Source organism: Camelus dromedarius, chromosome 30 (genome assembly GCF_036321535.1).
Source record: "Camelus dromedarius isolate mCamDro1 chromosome 30, mCamDro1.pat, whole genome shotgun sequence".
NCBI lineage: Eukaryota > Metazoa > Chordata > Mammalia > Artiodactyla > Camelidae > Camelus > Camelus dromedarius.
The window spans coordinates 319,335-342,172 of NC_087465.1; the positions used below are offsets into that span (position 1 = coordinate 319,335).

At 52.5% G+C, this 22,838-nt stretch overlaps 1 protein-coding gene across 3 annotated transcripts in view; it reads right to left on the reverse strand.

Annotated features, from left to right (window-relative positions):
- PRKDC (protein kinase, DNA-activated, catalytic subunit) overlaps positions 1–22,838 on the reverse strand; it is a 120,126-nt gene that overhangs the window by 18,521 nt on the left and 78,767 nt on the right. For all 3 annotated transcript variants that reach the window (XM_031441651.2, XM_031441650.2, XM_031441649.2), the window contains 13 exons: positions 22,548–22,755; positions 20,833–21,013; positions 19,870–20,070; positions 18,273–18,385; positions 17,068–17,199; positions 15,686–15,865; positions 12,826–13,031; positions 12,061–12,199; positions 11,192–11,380; positions 10,380–10,604; positions 9,547–9,655; positions 8,108–8,219; positions 2,187–2,376 (listed from right to left, as the gene is read on the reverse strand). In XM_031441651.2, the coding sequence (XP_031297511.2) occupies positions 2,187–2,376; positions 8,108–8,219; positions 9,547–9,655; positions 10,380–10,604; positions 11,192–11,380; positions 12,061–12,199; positions 12,826–13,031; positions 15,686–15,865; positions 17,068–17,199; positions 18,273–18,385; positions 19,870–20,070; positions 20,833–21,013; positions 22,548–22,755 (2,185 nt within the window). The remainder of the gene's footprint in view (positions 1–2,186; positions 2,377–8,107; positions 8,220–9,546; positions 9,656–10,379; positions 10,605–11,191; positions 11,381–12,060; positions 12,200–12,825; positions 13,032–15,685; positions 15,866–17,067; positions 17,200–18,272; positions 18,386–19,869; positions 20,071–20,832; positions 21,014–22,547; positions 22,756–22,838) is intronic.

The following is a 22,838-nucleotide window of genomic DNA, read 5'->3' on the forward strand; positions in this document are numbered from 1 at the left end:
GACTCTCCACGGTAAGTTACTGGGTGTCTTTCTGCAAGTCGTGGGGACACAGCTCCCAGTCAGTGCAGCCCAACGTCTTCAACACATTCACGCACTGAGCGACAACCACACCATCTGGTTCCAGAACCTTCCGCCCACAGGCGCTTGCCCCTCACCCCGCCCTCCCTGTGCCTCCGGACCCTCCGGTCACACTTCCTCCCAGGGCAGCAGCAGGTGCGCTGGTCCTGTGTCTGGTGGTGCATGGGAGCTTCCCCCCTTCAGGGCTGAGTGCTGCTCTCCTGCACAGACACACACTGGATCTGCCATTCACCCACAGACAAACTCCCAGGCTGTTTCCACTTTTTGGCTATTTTGAATAATGCTCTTTTTGCTAATCTGAGTGAAAATAAAGACTCTGTGTACAAACGTCTGTGTGGGTGCAGACCCAGGAGTGGCACTGTGGGCACTGCCTGCCTGTCCGAGCAGCTCCATGCGTCTCCACGGCCACTGTCCCCAGACCCCCGCACGCGGGACCCTCCTTCTGACCCCAGCCGTCTGGATGGTGGGCCTGGCCGACGGCCTGCGGACTCTCCACCTGCTTGTGGACACTTGTGCGTCTTCTCGGGAGAAACGTCGATCCAGACGCTCGTCCGTTTCATTGCTGGGTTGTCTGACCTCCTGCTGTTTGGTGGCAAAGACTCCCTTGTGTCTTCTGAACCGCGTCAGGTCTGTGATGTCCACGTGACCCCTCCCCTCATCAGGTCTCTGCACTTGAGCGTCACCAGAGGCCCAGTTCTGAGCTTTACTGAGCAGTCTGTCTGTTTCATTTGGTGGTTGTTACTGGACGTCGTCTAAATCGATGCCTCCAATTCTGCTTCCAAAGACGTTTTCCTCAGACCTGCGCCTTCTAGTGACGGCCCAACCGTCCTCGTCACCCCTAGCGCCTCCGTCTTGTTGTGTCTCCTTCTTTAAGTGGACACTTCACACTGTTTTCACTCCCACCAGTGCCCAGCTCGAGACTCGTGGTGTCTGTCTCTCCGCTCAGCAGTCCGTCTCCCACAGAACCTCCACCGCAGCTGGGCTACTCAGACCTTCAGCAACCTCCCTCCTGGAGGCTCCAGGCCTCCGTTCCAGGCCACGTACGTACTTCACAGTCCACCGCAAACCAGGATCAGGAAACAACCCTCTGCGCACGCAGACGCTGCTGTTCCCAGGGTCTCACATTCAGGGTTCTGTGTGACTGGACTCAGCACCTTCCTCTCCTGCCATTCCAGATGCCTCCTCCTCCAGGGAGCCGCCCCCTTTCCTCCTCCACCCAGCAGTGGGGAGCACGAGTCGCCTTTCCTTCTGAAGCCCCCTGCACCCCCACAGCCAAGCGCCCTGGACCACGGCCAGGCCCGCTGCACCCAGAGCTCATAAGATGGAAGGAGAAATGGCCAGTGCTTCTGGAAGCAGCAGGACACAGTTGGTGAGAAACTCTCTCACTAAAGGAAGACAGGAAACATCCATGGCTGTTTCCAGCTTCAAGGCGGGAGCTGCAAAGACTCACGAAGGAGGATCTGAGACAAGAGCACGTGGAGAGACAGACGGGGAGGAGCGGGTCCTCGGGAGCCTGACCCTCTGCCTTCCCCGCAGGGACTGATGTGCTGCTCTGGGCTGAAATGCACAGATTCCTGGCACAACACCCGCCTTAAGGAAAATCCTACAAATGAGCTTTTAAACCCACAACACAGAAACAGTCATTATTTCCACTAGAGTAACATTTTGTGCCGTACAGTCGCCATCAGTGTAGGGTCACTGCAGGAGCAAGCTCCCCCGGAACATTCTAAGAGGGTTTAACTACATGAAAAACAGTTTAATACACCAGACAGTTTATGTGCAACCTTTAAGCAAAGCACACTTACATCAAGAAGGGAATCTTATCAAATGATACACTTCCACAAACTAAAGCTAAACACAATTTATACCTAACTGGTGAGCATTCACTTACCAAACCTGGTACTAGGTTTTCTTTCTAAGTAACAGGAAATAATCACTCTGAAGTGGTTAATAGGTAGACGATAAACTCTCAGAGGCTTTCTGTAAAATTTGAAGTGTTTCCTCAAGTTCACTTTCCCACAAAGGCAGCACACTGACTGCACGGCTGTCCCTGGCCTCAGACGGAAGGACACGTGAAGCCCTGACCCAGCGGAGGACAGAGGGCCCACCTGCTCGCCCGCGCTCTCCGCCATCCTCATCCTCATGGAGAACCTGCAGCCGGCGATCAGGGACCACACATCTCCCGCAGGGGCCCGCACGTCCACCTCGTCCCCGGAGCCGCCGTCTCCGCCCGCGTCCACACCGCCACCGTCTGGAAGAAGACTAAGCTTCTCCTCTATTTTGCTGAGAAAGAAACATCTACGCAAAGCAAAGAAGACCGAGAGTTAGCGCCAGACTCACGAGAGGAGGCTCCGACACACAGGCCGCTGCGGGGCAGGGTCAGACGGAGGGCGCGCGGCTGGTAAACCCGCCCTCGTCTTCAGACTAGGACGCTCACGCCCGGCGCGGGAGTCACGCTGCATTCTGATGAGCCAAGTCTTGGAAGATCACCAAGGATAGTTCAACAGAATTCCCAGGTGCCATTTACTGCTCCCACCTCCACAGGGTAAAGATTCAGTCACAACCTGCTCTCTTAACAAGCAGACAGCACACTGGGTTGTGCGTCAGGTCAACACCGCCTTTCTTTTTCCTCCAAATCTAAGGTCCCTCCCAAAGGTGGACGGTGTCAGCAGCGAACAGGTTAGAGCCACGCGGAATGGCACAGATGAGGCCGCACTGCTGGGAGGCCATCTGTATTCACAACCCACACGCCCGACTTGGCTCCGTGACTCTGTTTCCATTATTTTCATGGTCGGTAACACTGACGAGGGGCCTTAACGTGAAAATTCACCCCAGTGAGTGACCAGCTAACCCTCTGTTCACCCAGGGGCTAGCTCCCATTCTCTCGGGAGCGCTGCGGCATGTCTCACGCCATCGGGATCTCCCGCTCCAGTCACGGACCTGCTCTGCGCTCCTCCCCGCCCCCTCCCGCCCAAGGGCCAGGCAAGGGAGCTGGTGCGAACCAGGTGCTCGGTACCGCCCAGAGACGGAGGGGCGGCTGAGGCAGGAGGCTGTGCTGCGGCGTGAGCGGGGCTCACGGCTAGGGCGGTGGGGGCCAGGAGGACACGTCCTCTCCCGTGAGAGGGGCCTCCTCCTGGCTCTGAAGAACACACTCCGCTCCAGGCGGCCGAGTAAGGAAGCCCCGGAGAAGCAACAAAGTGAACACAGGCAGGACTGTTCCGGCACCTGCCATTCCTGGGTCAGCCCGGGAGAAGGAAGCCAGGAAGGGCACCCTCTTCCCCAAAACAGCAGAGCCCCGGGTCTGGCCCTGCCCGTGTCCTGCTGCTGCTAACCAGTGGCAGCGCTGGTCAAAACGCAGCTCTGCGCCCCCCGCACTGGCCCACCGGCCGTGGAAGGTTCGCCACCAGACGAGCTCCTGTTCTCTTCCTTCCATGAGGGGCCCTCAACGAGGCCGCCCAGGGGACCGAGGGTCCGACGGGCCCTGAAGCGCAGTGCCTGGAGAAACCGAGCACGGCAGTGGGAACGGGGTCCGAGCCGGAGAAGGAGCCCCAGCCCCCAACATGAAGCCGCAGGGGCCGCAGCGACCGGACGCCGTGTGTGCAGAGCTGACTGAGAACTGAGCCGAGCCTGAGGCAGCAGAGAGCAGGACAGAGCCCACGTCTCAGTGTGACCGGGCTGACCGCCTGCCGGGCAGAGCAACTAATGTCGTCCTGGGAGCCGCACAGGAACTCGGGAGTCCACGCCAGGGAACATCCACATTTGCTACGATACAACCCAAAATTAATGGATATTCAAAGAACCAAGGAAACGTATCCATTTTCAGTGGAAAGGACAAGGAAGCAGGCATCAACTCCAAGCTGACCCACAGGCTGGAAGGGTCATGTAAGGGCCCTAACACAGCTATTTTAACTATCGCCAGTGGGCCAAGAAAATACACATGGAATAAATGAAAAGGCAGGGATCTTCGTAGAGAGAGAGTGTAACAAGAGCTAAATGGACATTTTATTGAAAAATACGATACCTGAAATAGAACATTCACTGGACTGACTTAAGAGGAAACAACAGTGCATCAGAAGGCAGCCCGACAGAAATAACGTGTTCTGAAGGGCGAGGGGAAACCAGACTGAAGACAAGTGAAGAGAGCCTCAGGGTCTCAAATGTGTGTGACTGGCACCCCACAGAGAGAGAAAACCTGGGGCAAAAGACCCTGAAAAACAGTAACAGAAAACTCCCCAAATTTGGAGGAACAGATTCAAGAAGCTTAGCGGAGCTCAAACTGGATAAATCCTGAGGGAAACACAAATCAAGACCACAACGAGCCACCACCTGACACCTGCCAGCTGGCTGTCACCAAAAAGACCACAAGCACCACATGAGGCGGGGGCGTGGGAAAGGAGGCCACGGGCACCGCTGGTGGGGTGTGCACTGTGCAGCCCCTGTGGGAGACAGCAGGGAGGGGCCTCAAGAAGGTGAAAACAGAACTGCCACGTAATCCAGCAACCCCGCTGCTGGGTGTTCATCTGCAAAAAACAAAAACACTACTTTGAAAAGATACACGCACCTCAGTGTTCACAGCAACATTATTTACAATCGTCATGACATGGACGCAACTTAGGTGTCTGTCAACAGATGGATGGATAAAGCAGATGTGGTGTGCGTGTATATATATATATGTATATATGTGATGGAATACTACTCAGCCATAAAAAAGAATGAATGTTGCCAATTGTAGCCACATGGATAGACTTGGAGAGTATTATGCTAAGTGAAGTAAGTCAGACAAATACTGTATGATGTGGAATCTAAAAAGTACAACAAACTAGGGAATATGACAAAAAAGAAGCAGATTCACAGATACTGAGAACAAACTAGTGGTTACCAGTAGGGGGGAGGGGCAATAAAGTGTGGGAGATACAGACTACTGGGTGTAAGACAGGCTCAAGGATGTCTTATACAACACGGGGAACACAGCCAATATTTTGTAATAACTGTAAATGGAAAGCAACATTTAAAAACTATAAAAACTTAAAAAATTTTTTTAACTTAAAAAAAAGTTTTTTTAAAAGAATACTACCACAGTTAAGTTGTTAAATCCGGGTGTCACAAAGTAGTTTGTGTAAGCCTTATGGTAATAACCACAAAGGATGAACCTGCAGTAGGTACACAAAAGGGCATGATAAAGAAGTCAAGGCACACCAAACAGAAGGTCATCAGATCACACAGGAGGAGAGGAGGGGAAGCGGCCAGAGGTCACATGCCCACAGAGACGTCAGAGGACGACCAGCAAAACGGAGCAGTAAGTCCTGACCCGTCAGGAGTCCCTGAAACGTAAAGGGGTCGGATTCTCCACGTGAGAGACACAGAATGGCTGAGCGGGTAAAACAAGACCCGACGGCATGCTGCCTACAGGAGACTCACTTCCACCATGACGACACCACCACCAGAGCAAAGACAAGAAAGAGGTTCCACACAGACAGTGACCCGGGTGGAGCAGGGTGAGCTGCACCTTATCAGACAGAGGAGACTTCACGCTGACAACAGCAAGAAGACGCAAAGAAGGTCCTTCCATGACAATAAAGGGCCTATCTGTCAAGAAAACTTAACGGCTGTAAATACGTGTGCACCCGCATCGGAGCACCTGCGTGTACCAGGCAAACACAAGCACAGCTAGCAGGGAAAACAGCAACGCAGTGACGCTCGACACCCCACATCCAACAAGGGACGGGCCTCCCGACAGAGAGTCAGTGAGGAGACAGCCGGCCCGAACAGCACTGCAGACAACACGGCCCCGACAGACGTACGCACAACAGAGGAGACAGAGGATACGACCAGTTCCACACATGCAGGAACCGCATCTGACGAAATTCAATACCCATTCATGACAAAACAAAACTGTGAGAAAACCAGTATGCGAGCAGCAAATAGTTGGAAAGTACAAGAAAAACTCTCCACTTACAACATTAAATACTTAGGAACAAATCTGGCAAGAGACATCGAAGACCTCCATACTGAAAAACACAAATCACTGAACTTAAACAGGACCTAAGTAAACAGACACGCCCCACATCCGTGACTTCGAGGACTCCGTGTTGTTAAGACGGCAGTTCCCAAAGCTGACCTACAGTCGGTCAAATCCCAAACTCTGGGTTTTTGTTTTTTTGGGTAGAAGTTGACAAGCAGATTCTAAGATGTATATATAACTACAAATAAAATAAACGCATTTTTTATGAAGAAAAGCAAAGTTGGAGAGCTCACCCCCACCCTATCTGAGTCAAGCAACAGTAATGAAGACAGTTTGATCTTGTGAAAAGAGATACACGTAAGTCAAGGAACAGAACACAGCGTTCAAAACCAGACCCACACACACATGGTCACTGATTTTCAAAAAATGGTGCCAAAGGCCATTCAATGACAGTAAGTAAGACTTTCGAACGAGTGGGACTAGACCAGCAGATAGCCACATGGAGACAGTGGACGTCTACCCCCATCTTGTACCATCTACAAGAACTACGTTCCACTGGACCATAGACCTAAATGGTAAGAAACTAAAACTAACATTTCTAGAAGAATTAAAAGGGAGTACTTCTGCAAGATGAGCCTGGAATATCAGCTTGAAGGGTCTCCCACCAGCCACATCTGGGACAACTTGAACACGAAATAAATACTACATTCCATGACATAAACTGGAATCCATGCTCCTACGTTGATAATTAACACTTGAGAAAATGAGTAAACACGCAGATGGGGGAGAAGGAAGGGTGCTCCCTACACGACGTGGGCTGAGGAACGTGAGCGAGCATCTTACGAGAAGCGAGACACGGCACGTCTCCAGCGTCTCCCACGCTGACGACCGCTGCAGAGGGAGAAGCGCAGGCCTTGCACACGGGGGAGCGTGGGCATCGCCAGCAAAACCAGGCAGACACACTGTGCTTCCAGATGTGGCGCCGCTGGACGAGGACCCCAGCAGTACCGGGCCCAGTGCATCACCTGGGGGTGAAGTCGGTCACGAGGACACACAGACCAAACCAACCTGAGGTGAACGCCTCGGAAGTGTCAGTGTCACGAGGGACGGCCGAGGAGCTAACTGTCCGCGACTAAAGGAGACTGAGCAGACCTCCCAGCTAAATGCGAACACGACTCTGCACGGGGTCCCATCCCAGGAGAGGAGAAAGTGCTTTGAAGCTCACCAACGGGACAGCTGACGACACTGGAGCTGAGGCCGCAGAATGAAATGAAAACAGACGCCACTGCGGCGCTGCGGCTCTCGTGCGCCCTTCTCTTAGGGAAGGTGACTGGTAAGAGGCAGAGACGCTCGTGTGCAGCTCACCCTGCGGTGGCTCAAAGAACACACACGCGTACGTGGAGAGAGAAAGAGAACAAAGCTAATGCGGCATGATGTCAAAATGTTAAAAACTGTGAATCTGGGTAAAAGGCGCACAATGGAGTTCTGCTTTTCTTGCAGCTTTTCTACAGATAAGAACATATCTCAAAATAAAAAGTTTTAAAAGTTTAAAAAATCAAAAGTATAAAAAGTACATTTTTAAAAAGCTGTAGTAGCAGAGGAAACGGTACGACTCGGGGTCACAGTCCTTCAGTCCCGCATGCTGTGTGCATCTGCACACAATCATCACAACCTCGTCTCTGAAATGCATGTTACCATCTGCCTGCAGACTTCCCGGGGCGTGAAATAATCTCAGACCTGCGGAAGCGTGAATACAACTGCGTGGCGGGAGGCAGAAGGCGGGAGGCTCAGAAACCCAGTTGTGACAGCAGAACAAGAAGTTGTGATGCAGCTCCGCTCTGCTGCCACTTCAGCCCCCAACACTCAGCCCTGAGGCAGGAGCAGGACCCTGGCTTCTCCCCACGGGTGCATCTGCAGCCACAGGGAGCTTCGTCAGAACAACCGCAGTGGAAACTGGCCCCCACAAGGCTCAAACCCCCCGTTTTCCTACATCACAGTTTGAGAGAAACGCTACTCTGGCAACTTCAGAAAAGAATCCAAATTCAGCTCAAAAGGCTCACATCTCACCGGTTCATGATGACGTCGTCCCAGACGTTCACGGGGTCCACTTTAGCGTCCGGATACCTGTTCATCCAGGCTCTCAGGAGTCTCTTAAGGGGAGCTTGAGATGACAAATTACCTAAAAATAATATTCGAGTGTGACTATCCCACGGGTTGGTGAAAAGACCGACTTACAATGTGCAGCTGCCAACGGTAAACAGAAACTTCATTCAAATTTCTTGTCCAAATTAAAACATTGTCTCAACTTTCACAGCAGGAGCACAAAGTTACCATTTAATATTTTCTGACAGTGAAACTCAATTTCTTAAGGCTACAGAGGAAAGATGAGAAAATAAGAGTTTTTGCATTCGGCACAGGTCCACAGTCCTCCACCCACAATTCCAAAATCTAAAAAGCGCTGAAAACTGACAAGTTTCTCACAGCACTGCACCCGTTTTCTGGCTGGCAAAATCTGACCCGTGTCACCACAGGGCAACTCTGTGCGCGCCAGGCATGGGAACACCCGCAGCGCCTGCCGTCGGCACTGCCAGGCCGGTGCACAAGGCCGCGTCACAGCGGCAGCACCCACACGGCCTGGCTCCGAGCCCTCGGAAGAGCAGTTCACGAGAACCCGCGTGGGACTTAGATCCCATGCTGCTAACGCTGAGCACTTCGGTCTTCTCTCTGCTGGAGGGAAAGCAGTGCTGAGACCACAGTGTAGGTCAGACAGTCCTGAGCTCGGAGTCAGGTTCCTCACATACGAGCTCAGGTGACTTATCTAATCTAAGCCCTTATAACATGAGGAGAAAGACTCCACCTCGTGAGAGGGTTAAAAACTAGGAAATAAAAGAAAAGAGAGTTCGCTGCTGGAGCGGTGCATCGCCGACAGCACGCATGCAGATGATTCTCCAAGTTCAACCTGAGAACAGTTGGGCAGACAGTTCTGAACGCCAGTTTTTAGTTCTCTGGAAAGTGTTTCATAGCTATTTTTAATTATTTAGCACAAAAATGGGAATTCAGAGTTACAACTAAAATACGTTACCGTTGTGAAGACGTACGTTTTCCCGTGGACCCTGGGGGCCCCCATCAGCGGCCCCCACCTCCTCCTGCACCCACAGAACCTGCAGCACCTCCAGGCGGGCCGGCCCTCTGTGAGCCCCGCTCCCCGGACCAGGCAGGTTCTGTCCCCACCTCTCCTGTGGGATCCTGTGCTCGCCTCTGTGCCACACACACCACGTGGTGCCGATCACTCACGACCTGCAGCTTCCTCAGTGCCCAGAACAGCACCCGACCATTTTAAACATTTACTTCGACCACCCCAAAGTGCGTGTTTGTACAATAAACTCCAGGCAGTTCCTAAGCCACACATTAAGAAGCGTGTGCTTTCACTAAACAAGAAGATCGCATGCCGACACTCTTCCATGATTATAAAAGGAAAAAACACAGTAGGGACACATGAAACATACCTTCTTTGCTAATAAAGCTGATGAACTCCTGAATTTCGATCAAAGTTTGTACAGACTGCAATTTGGTGAGTCTGCTTCTGTGTAACAGGACGTCAATACTAGAATAATTCTGGAAAAAAGTTATTCAGCTTTGTTTACAAGTCAGATTACTTTTTAGATTTTAACACAGTTCTTGAGGACAATATGAAATACAGCAACTGTGCTGCAAATGCATCACGCAGCCTGCCTCAAGAGGCTCATAATCAGGCCACCAGAGCAGCTGACACGTGGCCTAAATTTGCTTCAACGTAGGCTTTCTGTCACATTTCGGCTCAACAAAATCAATAAAAGCAATAAAATCAGGAACACACCACCTCTGTTGACACCTATTCTTAAAAATGACAACCTCCTGTGATGTAAGACTGCCAACTACAGAAGCCAGTTTTTCTTCTTCAATAGACTTCCTCTCGAGTGTACTAATCAGCCTAAAATTTGTTTAAAAACTAAAATAAAGACAGTGAATGTCAATTTACGCCAGTGACAAAGGTTACCAGAGTCTATACAGGACGCGGCCTTAAGAGAACGAGCCGACAACAGAGGCAGAGACCCAGGTGGGGACACGGCCCGCAGACCCCTGCCTGGCCGCTCGGGGGGAGGGTCTGCAGTGAGAGGAGGAAACCCAAGGGAAGACAGAAGGTGGAACCTCTGCAAGGCACCATCACAGAGGCCAGCGTGCGGAGGGGTCAGCGGAGACAAGTGCAGGGGAGGAGGGCAGGCGTGGACTGCCGTGCATGAGGTGCTGACTGGGAGACGTCGCAGCAACGGCACGTTTCGGGTTGGTGCACCTGTGTTACCTGCATGAAAGCCTGAATGCAGTTTTCGACGTAGTACTTGGCACGGTCGATGTCGTCCTGCAGGATGCAGAGGAGGCTCAGCTCCTGGCCGTGGTGCAGCTCCAGCAGGGCGCGCCGGGGCGCCAAGGCCCCCGCCTCGTCCACGAAGGTCAGCAGGGACTGGTCGCGCCCTCCCAGGAGCAGCCCCTTCAGTTTGCTGCGGATCATGTGGGGCAGGTAGGTCTCCTGAGGAGCACAGATCCTGCTTGTGACGCCGGGAAGCGGACCTGCGTCACCCCGTGCTTTTACCACCACAAGACCTTTGGTATAATTTAACAGGTCAAGGTTTAGAGCCAAACTGATGGCGCTGGATGCTTCAAACCTAAAACTACAATTTTAAAAACATTTTCATCTGAAATTGCTCACTTTACAACCACAGAGTAAACAAGGATGTGAACTACAGAAAATGGGAACTACTTTGAGCTGAAAGACAGCTGGACGTCGGGTGTGGCTCAAGGGGCTCCAAGCACAGCTGAGAGCGACGTGCGAGGGGCCAGACTACTGCCCCGGCACAGACGCAGCAGGAGTCGCCTCCGAGCGGCCACACCAGGAGGTGACGCTCACTTCTAAGGCACCCACTTACTGTGAAAGGTTAGCTACAAGCAGTAAGCAGTCTAACAAGAACACAGAGTTTGGGGGGAAGTCGGTTTATACAAATATCCTAATAGTCACAACCACCACCTTGTTCTGAAACGCTTTAAGCAACTTCATGAATGAGAAACACAGGCGACCCAGAAGGGGCCTTCAGTGACCGCAGAACGGATTCCACGCACCTGCCAGGACGGCTCACTCCACATTTTATTCAGGTCCGGGGGGTTCTCGCTGGCAACAATGGCTGTGGAACAGTAGGCCAGCGACCTCCACTCGGCAAGCTGGTTGTAACAGTCGAGGGCTGCGAGTTCCCAGAAGTCCTTCTCAGCGTCCGAGGGCTCGCCATCCGCCCACTCCTGTCTGTTGAGAGCCTGGTGGAGGAGAGGCTACATCAGCACAAATGAGAACGCCTGCCTGGAGGTGGAGTAGCCCCCACACCCAGAACCGCCATCTCAGAGGAGAGGGCCGAGTAACCTGGGAGGAATTAACACAACGATGAAGATAAAAGCCCCACCAGGAGGCAGCCCTACCAATGAAGCCAGTTAATAAACCAAAGCCATTAAATGGCTCATAAGCTACTTTACATACTGTGGATTATTAGAAAGTTCTTAGAGTGAAAATGAGAAAACGGGACATTTACGAACCTGCAGAAGAATTTACCCCACCAGTCCCCACAGGCCACAGCCCCCGAACTTCCAGGACGTCCCTGCTCCACACCCTCACCCCAAACGCAACATGTGCAAAACCGAGCTGAGTCATCTTCCCAAAACCAACTCAAAGAGAAATGACATGAGAGTTTCCGATACCGAAACAGCCTGACAGTTTCACAGCGCTTGCTAGGAAGCGCGCTCTGCCTTCTCTCTTGCTCAACCATGTTTTCTTGAAAGGGTTAGAGGCACAACGAAGACGAGCTCACACTTGGCCACCATGAAACCGTTCTCCGCTACTAACCTTGGTGTAAACGCTAGGGAATAAGGCTGAGACGTTATGAAGCTCTGAATCCATTCAGCCAAAAGTGCAACAGCCAACAATGGCTGCAGACCAGTGTTACCTCATTGTAACGCTCAGCGGCTTCAGAATAGTCACTTCTTGCTTCTGCTGACAGCGCGTCCTGAGTGACCGGCTTTGTTCCTATCTCACTGCTGAAGATCCCACGGAGGGTGTCATACTCTCCAATCGACCTGTACAGTCTATGAGACAAATTTTTAAAAAGTCCAAATCAGCAGATACCCCAGTATTTCTAAAGTCTTCTTTCTAATGAAATGACATTAAATCAAGATGTTACACATTATATTAGCTAAAAAAGATGTATGTTATTTTTGTTTTATAAAAATACAGTCTTAAAAATGAAGTCACCATTAAATTTTACAACTTTAGCCAGACAGAAGGCAGAAATTATTCTAAACTGCATTTAAATAAAAACCTGAAAAGGTCATAGGTTTACAGTGTATAAACTGACTTATTAAATGAGCCTGTTCCGTGTTAGACTGTCACAGTAACTTCACTGCACGTCTGTGGTAGCCTACGTGGCACCCTTGTCTAGCCCTAAAATTTGGAATGTGCTCAAGAACCCAGAAGCTGGTGAAAATTAATCCTGGTCCTACAACTCCTGCCAGCCTCACTGCCAGTCTCTGACACGAACCAAAGTCTGCCCTGCCCGCGGCCCAGCCTCCCCCGTTTAAGACAGCAGCAGTGACAACAGTTCCTGGGGCGTGGAGCACGTTGCTGTCAGCTTTATGTGTTGCTTTTCTGTCAAAGTGAAGCTGAGGTGTCCCATCACTGTGGGCCCCTAGCAGGGTCGGGGCGCAGGGCTTACTTTGCAAGTTCCATCCATCGGGCAGTATCAGGAGGGAGGCTGGGTGTCCCCCGAGCCCGCTTGGCGGGCGGCTCCCGGGGCGCCAGGTGCAGCAGGGCCTCTTCCAGGAGGCGGATGCCCCCGGGCTGCTGCAGGCTGGCCAGGCTGCTGGTGCTGATAGCTGCGGGGTCAAGGCTCAGCAGATCGGCGTGTGTGCAGCTCACCTCCTGCAAAGGCACAGATGGCAGCTGTCAGGCTGTGGCCCTGTGACCACATCCACACAAGCCGAGCACTAGCTTCACTTCATGCAACTGAAGTGAAGAGGGTCTGACCACCTGTGTTACAGCCAAACATCTCTGTGTGATTACATTAAATTTCCCTCAACATCCAATTAGCTCAAAGGAGGAAATGACCTCTTACTTCTTCCAATCCTGGATTAATTTAAAGCAGCAAAACTACTGTGACTATGGAGACGTTCACGCACATTCTTTATGTGCAGACACAATGGCAGTTTCCAGGAATGTTTTAGCCTGAAGACGCAAGAAAAGCACCTAAAACATGAAGATTTCAGGTCCAGTCCCCCAAAGCATGTGCACCTCTGCTTCCCCACGGCTTCTCCCACCTCCGTCCACCCGGGCTGACTAGTAATGTTGACGGAGGACTCCAGTAATCACCACACTGACCTCTACTTTGTGGCTCGCAATTTAAGAGTTCTACGTACACAAAAATAATGAAAAACCCTAAATCGACAGAGAGAGCAGTACGAACAGCAGGACAGCCCTGTCCTGACAGCAGACCTGCGCGTCCCTGGGAGAGCCCCCCGCCATGGCCACCCCTCCCCGCAGCAGTGCCCTGCACGGACGCCACTAACACGGACCTCTTCCCACTGCGCTGACCTGAGCTCCACATTTGGAATCTTGGAGAACTCAGATTCTCCAAACAAGCGAACAAAAATGTCTGTCACTTGTAGAAGGAACAGGTGGTGGAGGAGACAAGACTCCAACAACCCTGCTTCCACTAACAGCACAGAAAGGCTCCGTCTGAACTGAGGGCGGAGCTCTGAGACAGCACCATGTCATCGGGAGAGGGAGGGCCTGAGTAGGATAATAATACCTTAAAACAAATTTATTTTTAATTTTCAAGTAACCCTCTCAGCCTGTAAATACTGACTGAGCACCTTCTATGTTCCAGACGCTGTGGGAAACAGTGTTGTCCTGACTGCACCCAGTTGAAGATTTATTCCTATTTGCCCAAGAGAAACTGTTTCAGTAGACAAACAGCTTTACTGGGGCAGAGTTCCTTTATACGTAGTCAGGTGCTCACAGTGAGATCAGTTCTAAGTCCGTGTTCAAGATCAACTTGTGTGTGTAATCTTGCCGACACTTTTCTATAAAGAAAGATTTGCTAAGCAAAAAAATTCAGCCAACTGACTTCACTTCTTATAAATTCCAAAACAGAACAGTGGTGATGCCCAGATGTCAGAGTGCTGACTGTCCAGTGGGGTTAATACCAGGGCTCCTGCCTGGACACTCATCTCACTGTACCGGGCGAAGGGCCACTTGTCCACTTCAGTTTTCCACAGTTCTGCACACACAACACCTTCAACAAGGGTGCTGGTGGTGAAAGAAATAAAAATTTTATATGAAGTTCAAACAAGCAACGAATAGCACAAATGCAGGGCAGCGAGCTGAGGTACGTGTGGAGTCACTGACTGTTATGGGAAAGTGGCTGAAAGGGGTTTCTCCTGCAAACACCGGCCCCACGCCCTGCGGTGCCTGGACAGACACACAGACAGCAGCTCCAGACAGGAGGCAGGAGAGCTGTCTAGGCCCAAGTTCGGCCCTGCAGGCCCTCAGGCTGCTTGTCCCAGGCTCAGGGCCCACAGCGAGCGAGGGCGACAAGCTGCCTGCTTACTTACGGTCAATGACTCTCCCAACAGCAACCAGAAGACCTAGTTTTTAAATCAATGTTAGGAACAAAACTAGAAATACAGATTTTAAAAATCACTTCAGAATACGATGTAGAGAAACTTGTTTTGAAATACTGACTGAATCAATGCAACTGCTCAGCCTTATGCTTGGCGTCTCAGGGAGAAGCTGAGGGAGGGGCTCTACCTGTGAATCACAGGCCAGCAGAGCAGCTAACGCCTGCGAAGAAACGACGTTGGCAGCCTCCCGCCCCGTCAGAAAGGGCAACGCAGGGACACTGAGTGCCTCATCTCAGGGAACTGCCACCCAGTTAGCTTACAAACGAGAGCTACTGGTAAGTGATATTAAAGAATGTAATTTTTGAATTACTCCAGGGAAGGAAGTACTTACAAAAATACTGAAATGAAACCAAAAGATTGTCTGTGAGGGACTTGGCAACGATCCAAATTTTGAACGGCAAAGAAAACACTTCATACATTGGAAAGTAATTTCCTAGTAAGTAGGTCTGGTAGTTATGAAAGCATGTCTGCACTGGCTCTCTTCTCAAGCCGCGCTGCCCTAGACACCATCCCAGAGCCAGGCCACTGTCTGGAGCGTGCACAGTCCACCAGGGCCCTCACCACGGGCCCCGCCCCCTCCGCCACCAGGCCCCGCCCCCTCCACCACCAGGCCCCGCCCCGTGTGCAAGCAGGAGCTCCCACAGGAGTGGGCAGGGCTAGGACAGCGCCAAGTGACACTGAAGGGACTGGCTTAGTAAGATCAGGACAACTTTGTGCCAAGTTTCATTTCTCATTATTCTGTCATGGATAAGTGCCTTTCTGAAATACAAATAAACCGCATCGACCCGTCTGGGAAGAGGCGGCCCAGAGAGAGGGCACCGACCGCTCTGTTAAAAGCCTTGTTTCAACCTGGGAAACGGCAGACTCCCGAGGACCCCGCACGAGCAGTCGCACCTGGAGGCAGGAGATGAAGGGCGGGAAGAAGAAGACAGTGGTGCTGAGAAAGTGGCTGAAGTCCTGCAGCACCTTCTGAGTCACGCTGCGTTTCTCGGATGCTGTCTTGTACTTGTCCATCTCTTTCATGATCCCGGAAAACAAGCTGCTAAAGAGCTGCTTGGCGACTATCGGGTCCCTCTGTGGACAGGCAGGGGGACAGGTCACAGCTTCACCTGAGACGCAGACATACCCACACACACACTCTGTGCTTCACAGGAGCTGCAGCTGCCATGGACGGGCAGGTCTGGAGTTTACCTGACGACACGCATTTGACACGAGTCTTACAAAAGGCATGACAGCAGGGATTTCAGGACCAGAGACGCAGACTTCAAAGCTCAAGGCCTGAATGAGTCTGGGCCTGCGGTCCCTGCCCCAGGCCAGGGGACAGCCGCCCACGGCTGTGGGAAGATCGGTGCTCAGGGATGGAGCAGAGCCTGGAGCACCCTCAGATGACCAGGCGCCAGCTTTAACTCCTAGAGTCCCATCTGTGGGCCATGAAACTCGGGCATCACCAGCAGCCGCCTCCCGCACACACGGCAGGCTGCCCTGCTCTGTCACCCCAGCGCCACCCTCCACGGCCTCTAAGAACAGCTCCTGGGAGGCACTGTCTATGTTTTTAAGTGAAGACATGAATGTAGAAGTAAATAATATTTTCAGTGCCAATGTCAGTTTCTAGGTCTTCACACAGCGCTAGTCACGTCAGCTGTGAGGGCGGCTGGAGGGATGGCAAAGGACTGTGTGCTGCTTCTGCAAATTCTGTCAAAATGTAATTATTTTGATTCATTAAAAGCTTGTGAAACAGTAATGGGCTACACAGATGTAACCTATTATAAACAATTTCAGTACCGCAAACTCAAGTGCAGTAAAACATAGAGCACTGTGTCTCAGCACCTAGTATAATTAACATATAATACTCTTTGACTTTAAAAGTTATTTCAGTTAAAGTCAAAGGGATTGTAATCAGACTTTCTAGGGACAAATATCCTGTTTCTGTCAAGGAACTCGGCTAGAAAACGCCATTCACTCCTGATATTCTTATCCCCTAACGAGTGAGAAAAGTATTCCCAGCCCTCTGCTACTAAATTCCCAGGGAAGGAAGAACCCCGATCCCCCAGAAAGGGTTTGTATAAGCCATGATTTAAGTGGCTTCGCAACTTACACGTTGTTTCATTCAACGAATGCTGCAGGTAAGAGAGACTGCCCCGTCTGATCAGTGTGAGCAGAACCCCGGACAGAGGCTCACAGAGCCGGGAGCAGCAGGGCCAGGACACATGTGGGACAGGCCAGCCCTCGTGCTGACCCACAAGGCCCTGCCGCCCCGGGCAGGCTCCAGCACCCACCTGGGCCACGGCCTGCAGCGGGGCGATGAGGCTGCTGTGTGGGATCTGGACATCAGGCAGGTCTCCTTGACGGTAGCTCCGGTACAGCACGACCTGCGCGTCCTGCCTCACTCTCAGCTCAGCCAGCACCTCCTGTCACCACGGAAACGGGAAGGTGAGAACCCTCACGCAGGAGTCAGCAGCACGCGCCGTGAGACCGTCAGCGTGTCCTCACGAGTGGATCCGAGACAGCCCTCATCCAGGACGCTCAATCAGCGTGCTTTACCGCATGGGCAATGACACGGCCACATGAAAACCAGAAGATTACTGAAACGTGTCTCACAGAGAAATCTGAGTTCCTCTGAAACCAGAGAACTTGACTTAAAACTTTTTAGAGCCGTAAACCAGGCTCAGATGAGGCAGGGGTGTCAGGGCCGCCCGGCCGCCCAGGCCTCTCCCTGCACTTCCTGCCCACGACCCCGGCTCCAACCCTCAGGAAGCCTGGTCGGGACGAGACTGGACCAGGAGCAGCCGCGTCCCCGAGGCCCTCCCTGCAGAGCTGCAGCTACAGAGACAGAGGGAGCACAGAGGCACGTCTGCTTTTCACGGAAGACACAGCAGAGCCGCTCGGCCACGGCACACGCAGATGTGGAAGTTACATGCTTGAGGCCTTAAACTAAATTAGAACCAAGACAGTTCTTTTGCCACCATCCAGTCTTTACAACAGTCGGTCATAATTACTGATAGGGTGTCACACTGAAGCTATGGTTAACCAAAGTCTCTCATTACTTCCACACTGAGAGGTGTTTAACTATTAATTCCCACCAGGACTGTGTCTGCAGCAGACTGTCCCCTCGCCGGCCACACTCCCTCCACGCCCAGCACCTCCAGGGGCACGGCCTCCCCCTCCGACCACAGCCTGTGGGCCCCCAGGTGGGTCGAGGCTGCGACCTTGAGGTCGGAGGGGCTGAGGCTGTAAGACATCAATCTCAGGGATGACGGGCGGTCAGGCTTCCACCACGAGGAGGAAGCCCGGCGTCCCGGGGGAGCACAGCCCCAGGGCAGAGGCTGTAGTGGGGCTCGGGGCCACCGCACATGCATATGCTAGGCCACACGGACCGAGGCCCCGGGACCAGGCTGCAGGCCAGCAGGCAGGCTTGTCTCCTCAGTGCACGTCCTCTGATAGAGCAGCTGTTACCAACCAAACTCCAGAGGCGGATACAAACCTTCTCCCGCTTTTGTTCAACAACAACTTTCCTGGCGTAAATCAAACTCAGTTTTTCTTGGTCCTTTAAAAATCGTCTGCGTAATCTCAGTATTTCGGCCCGACTATCTGCACCTAAAAACAGAAAGCAGGTTCATTGTTCGTGGCTGACTTTGCCTCCTTCCCAGAATCCCTAAAATAAAAGTGAGAATTTGCTAATCTACTTTTCACCTTTGTTTACTTTTATTTTTAAAACAACATAAGCTCGTGAGGCCCAAAGACCAGCCTGGAGGCGGCCAGCCAGTTCTGGAAGTTGGAGAACAGGTGGTGAGGCCTACGCCTGAGACAGAGCCTGACGGCCGGAGGGACAGCGGGGCCTCGGGACACAAGGCTGAAGGGGGGTGTGGGTGCAGAGTCAGCCTGCAAGGGGAGAGGCAGGCGAGCTGGAGGACGTCTGGAGCCCCGGGACCCAGCCGCCCTCCACGCGGCCCCCGGCTGGCAGGCAGGAGAGCATGCCGGCCTCTGGGTGATTGACCAGCAGAGAACAGGGCTTCCACGTCCCAGAGGCCAGTCAGCACCCCCATGTGCGGGTACTGTTCCGAACACCCTTCAGTGCCCCACCTGGAACACAGCAGAAAGCCGAGAATCACCAGACCTTCGAGGAAAAAGCATCAAATGAGAAAGACAGGAGCCAAAACAACAGGGAAAGAGCTACTGTTAAAAGCAGACCCTCCAGAAAAAAATTCAGAACGTGATCACTTATCAGAAAGGTCACAGCAGATATTCCAGCGGACCAAGGACTGAAGGGATGTTCAGAGACCAAAAGGGCTCGTGGAAATTAAAAGCAGGGTTTCTTAAAAGCATGCGTTAAAGATCAAGTCAGAGATTTCCTAGAACAGGGAACAAAAGGGATAAAAAACAAGAAAAGTAGAAGCATAATCCATTAGGTCTGACAGTGGAGACAGGATTCCAAGAAGAGAGAACTGGCTTGCAGAAATCACCATCAGAACCACCCAAGGAAAAACATTTCAGAACCGGAACACAGGAGCTGGCAGCCTGAAAGGGCCCTCACGCCCAGAAAAGTGGACACTTCGGTGACATTTCCTAAAACTAGCTTAAAAGAGGAGACCCTAAGAGCATTCCCAGAGCAAAGACTCTGTCCTCACAAAAGACCAGATGAGAACAGAGCTCTGTCCCCACGGGTGCCTGGGCCCCTGCCCACGGGAAGAATGAACAGAACCAAGGGGAAGGGCAGGCCATAGGCCTGAGTGGCCCCCAGACCACGGCCACGTGGAGGCTCAGGGTGGATGCGGGGGCCACACAGGAGACAGCCGTCCAAATGCAGAGGAGACGTGGGAGCAGATGTGCAGAAAGCTAATAAGCACCTAAGGAAAATAAGCACTAACACCCAGGAAAAATGGCTGTGCAGGACAGGAAACCAGTGCCACGTGACCTGTGCTCAGCCACAGGCCGTACGAGGCTCCCAGGGGGGAGTGGGGCAGCCACGGGACCAGGAATGGACACGGGGATGCCCGGGCAGAGTGGGAGGCTTCCCGCGACGGGGTGGCAGGCGGGGCAAGCAAGGCGGCGGCTGGGCACACCTCCGCGGCAGCACTCACCTTCTGCTCTGTGCTCCACCTCGTCCCCTGGGAGGGCCAGCCTCCTCTTCCCAAAATCGGGTCCCACCGACTTCAGCAGTGACCGTTCCGGCCTCTTGTGGGCAAACAGCAGGGACGAGGATGAGGACGAGGCCGTGTCCACGTCGTCCCCCAGTGGGTCCACACTGCCCCCCGTCAGCCAATGGAAGGAGCCTCTTCCCCCTGCAAACAGGCCTGTCAGGCTGGCCCTGCCACCCACCAGCACGTGCCATGTATGCCTGCAGACCAGGGGCCACGTCCCAGCAGCAAGAAAACAGGACCTCAGGGGCATCCAAGCCTTGAGTCCTCACTTGACAATAGGAACCATGTCACCTGCTGGTGAGGACGACAGTGTCTCTACCCGCAGGTACTAAGCCCGTGGTTTCTACCATCAGTGTCACAAAATTCCCACTGAAACTGTCCCAAGTGGTCCGACTTCTAGAACCAACAGAATGTGAAAACTCTCAAGGAAAACATCGAAGCACTTATACAAAACGACTTTACTCTACAACTCGCACTGTGCTGGCCAAAGGGAGCAGGTGGACCATTTGAGAAAGACAGTCCAGCAAACCACAAACAGCGAGCGAGTCGAGCTCAGCTCTGCTTTGCTGCCCAGGCAAGCAGGTTTAAATCTGATGCACGAAGCAGATTTTCGGGACAAAACCGAAACAAAACAGACACGTACTGAGACTTCCCCGTTTCTCCCAGTCAGAAAAGACCTGGCCCCCGCTCTTCACTGTGGTGACAGCCCACCACCCGCAGGGGTGGGTGGGGGTGGGTGGCCTGAGCACCCGCCCCGCTCTCTGTACCTCTCCGGGGCTGGTCCTTCAGACACCGCAGCCCTTTCTCCTCTGACTGTCATTCTTCTCGAGGTTCCCTCCCTTTCCTGTCACCGTCACCTCCCTGCACCGACGCCCCGAGGGGCAGCTCCCGCCCAGCACTCGCCTGCGCTCTGGGTCAGCGTGAAGTCAAGCTGCCGCTGCGTGGCCCGGACCTGCCTGGATGCCGCCCCTCGCGCCCCGTCCTGGGCCTGGGTCTGGAGGGCACTCAGGGAGGCCTGCGTCTCCACGAACATCGGGGTGAGGACGGTGCTCCGGAGGCGCCAGTCCGGGTCGATGGTGTACTCCTGCACAGGAGACATCCAACAGGAGGCTCGCACTCCAGCGCCGCGCCCGCCTGGCAGCAGAACCGCGGCGCCTCACCTGTGCCCGTGAGAGGAGCTGAAGAGCCTTTCACGTTTAGAAGCGTTAACGAAGCAGTCATCCACCTACTGAGAACACCCATCAGCGCCGTGGGGAGGCACCACTTTTCTACTCCTTACCCGGATGCCACCTGCGGGGAAGCTCAACCCCTCCCAGTGCCCCGCCCAGACGGGAGACCCACGGACGGACGGGAGCGCCGGGTCCACGCGTGAACCCTCACTGAAGCGGCTGCAGGAGGGGGAGGGGAGCAGAGCAGGTGAGCACACGTGGCTGCTTCAGAAAGACAGCTTGGACTCCAAGCAAAGGAAGGAAGACAGCGTCACCAGGGAACGTCAGAACCACTGTCGTCACGACAAGAGAGAACCCACCAGAGTGGGACGTGGTGTGCACGGTGGCAATGGAAACCGGCGCAGCCACCACGGAAAAGAGGGTGGAGGTTTCTCAGGAAACTAAACATAAAGCTGCCATGTGATCCAGCTATTCCATTTCTGGGGTTTATCTGAAGAAAACCAAAGCACTAACTTGAAAAGACATATGTGTCCCAGTGTCACAGCAGCACTGTGGTTTTAGCTTTTTTTTCACAGCTCTATTGTGTTACGATTCCTGCACAGTAAATTATACATATTCCAGATGAAAAATCTGATGAATTTTGACAGATGTGTAAACCCATGAAACCACCACCACAATCAAGACAGCTAACCCTTCCATCGCTCCCCAAGAGGTGCAGTTTTCAAATTCCCAATTTATCCTCCCCCCACCCCCCACCCCGTAACCACGAGTCTGTTCTCTGTGTCCATAGCAGCACCATTTATAACAGCCAAGACATGGAAAGAACCTAACTGTCCAACAACAGATAACTGAATAAAGATGTGGTATATTTATTTAATGGAATACTACTCAGTCATAAAAAGAATAAAATAACGCCATTTGCAGCAACATGGATGGACCTTGAAGGCACTGTGCTTAGTGAAATAAGTCAGAGAAAGGCAAATACTGTATGATCTTATTTATACGTAAAATCTAAAACAAAAACCCAAAAACCCAAGCTCATAGATACAGAGAACAGACTGGTAGTTGCCAGAGGCGAAGTGGGTAGGAGAAATGGATGAAGGGGTCAACAGGTACAAACTTTGTTATAAAATAAGTAAGTCCTGGGGTATAATGTTCAGCACGGTGACTATGGTTAATAACACTGTATTGTACATTTCAAAGTTGCCAAGAGAGTGCAAATTAAAAAACCCGTAACTATGTGACGTGACGGACGTTAGCCAAACTAACTGTAACGATGACTCTGTAATTAATACACACGACATCAAATCGTCACACTGAGCGCCTGGAACAAACGCAATGCTGAGTGTCAGCTACACCTCAACCGAAGGAAAAAGACAGACGTTTACCACTAGCGGACGACACCGACCACAAGCAGGGAGAGCTCGGATCACAGGGACGAGAACCCACCTGAAACTCGCACTCTGACAGAGGGTGCTCAAACACGGGGCTCTGGAAGTCGGGGCTCATGCTGGTCATTTCAAGCAGAAAATCTGTCGCTAAGCTTAAGAAGTGCACTTCTATCTTAGGAGAATATAAGGAATTCAGGGCCAACAAGCGGCCCAAGGTATTCGAAGGCATCCTAGTTTCATGGCTCCAGAAGTTCCGAATCATCAACCTGAAAGGCAGAGAGGAGAGAAGAGGACGAAGCCTGTCCATGTTCCCAGTGGGGACTGTCCGCGTGCCAGCTGGGGACTGCAG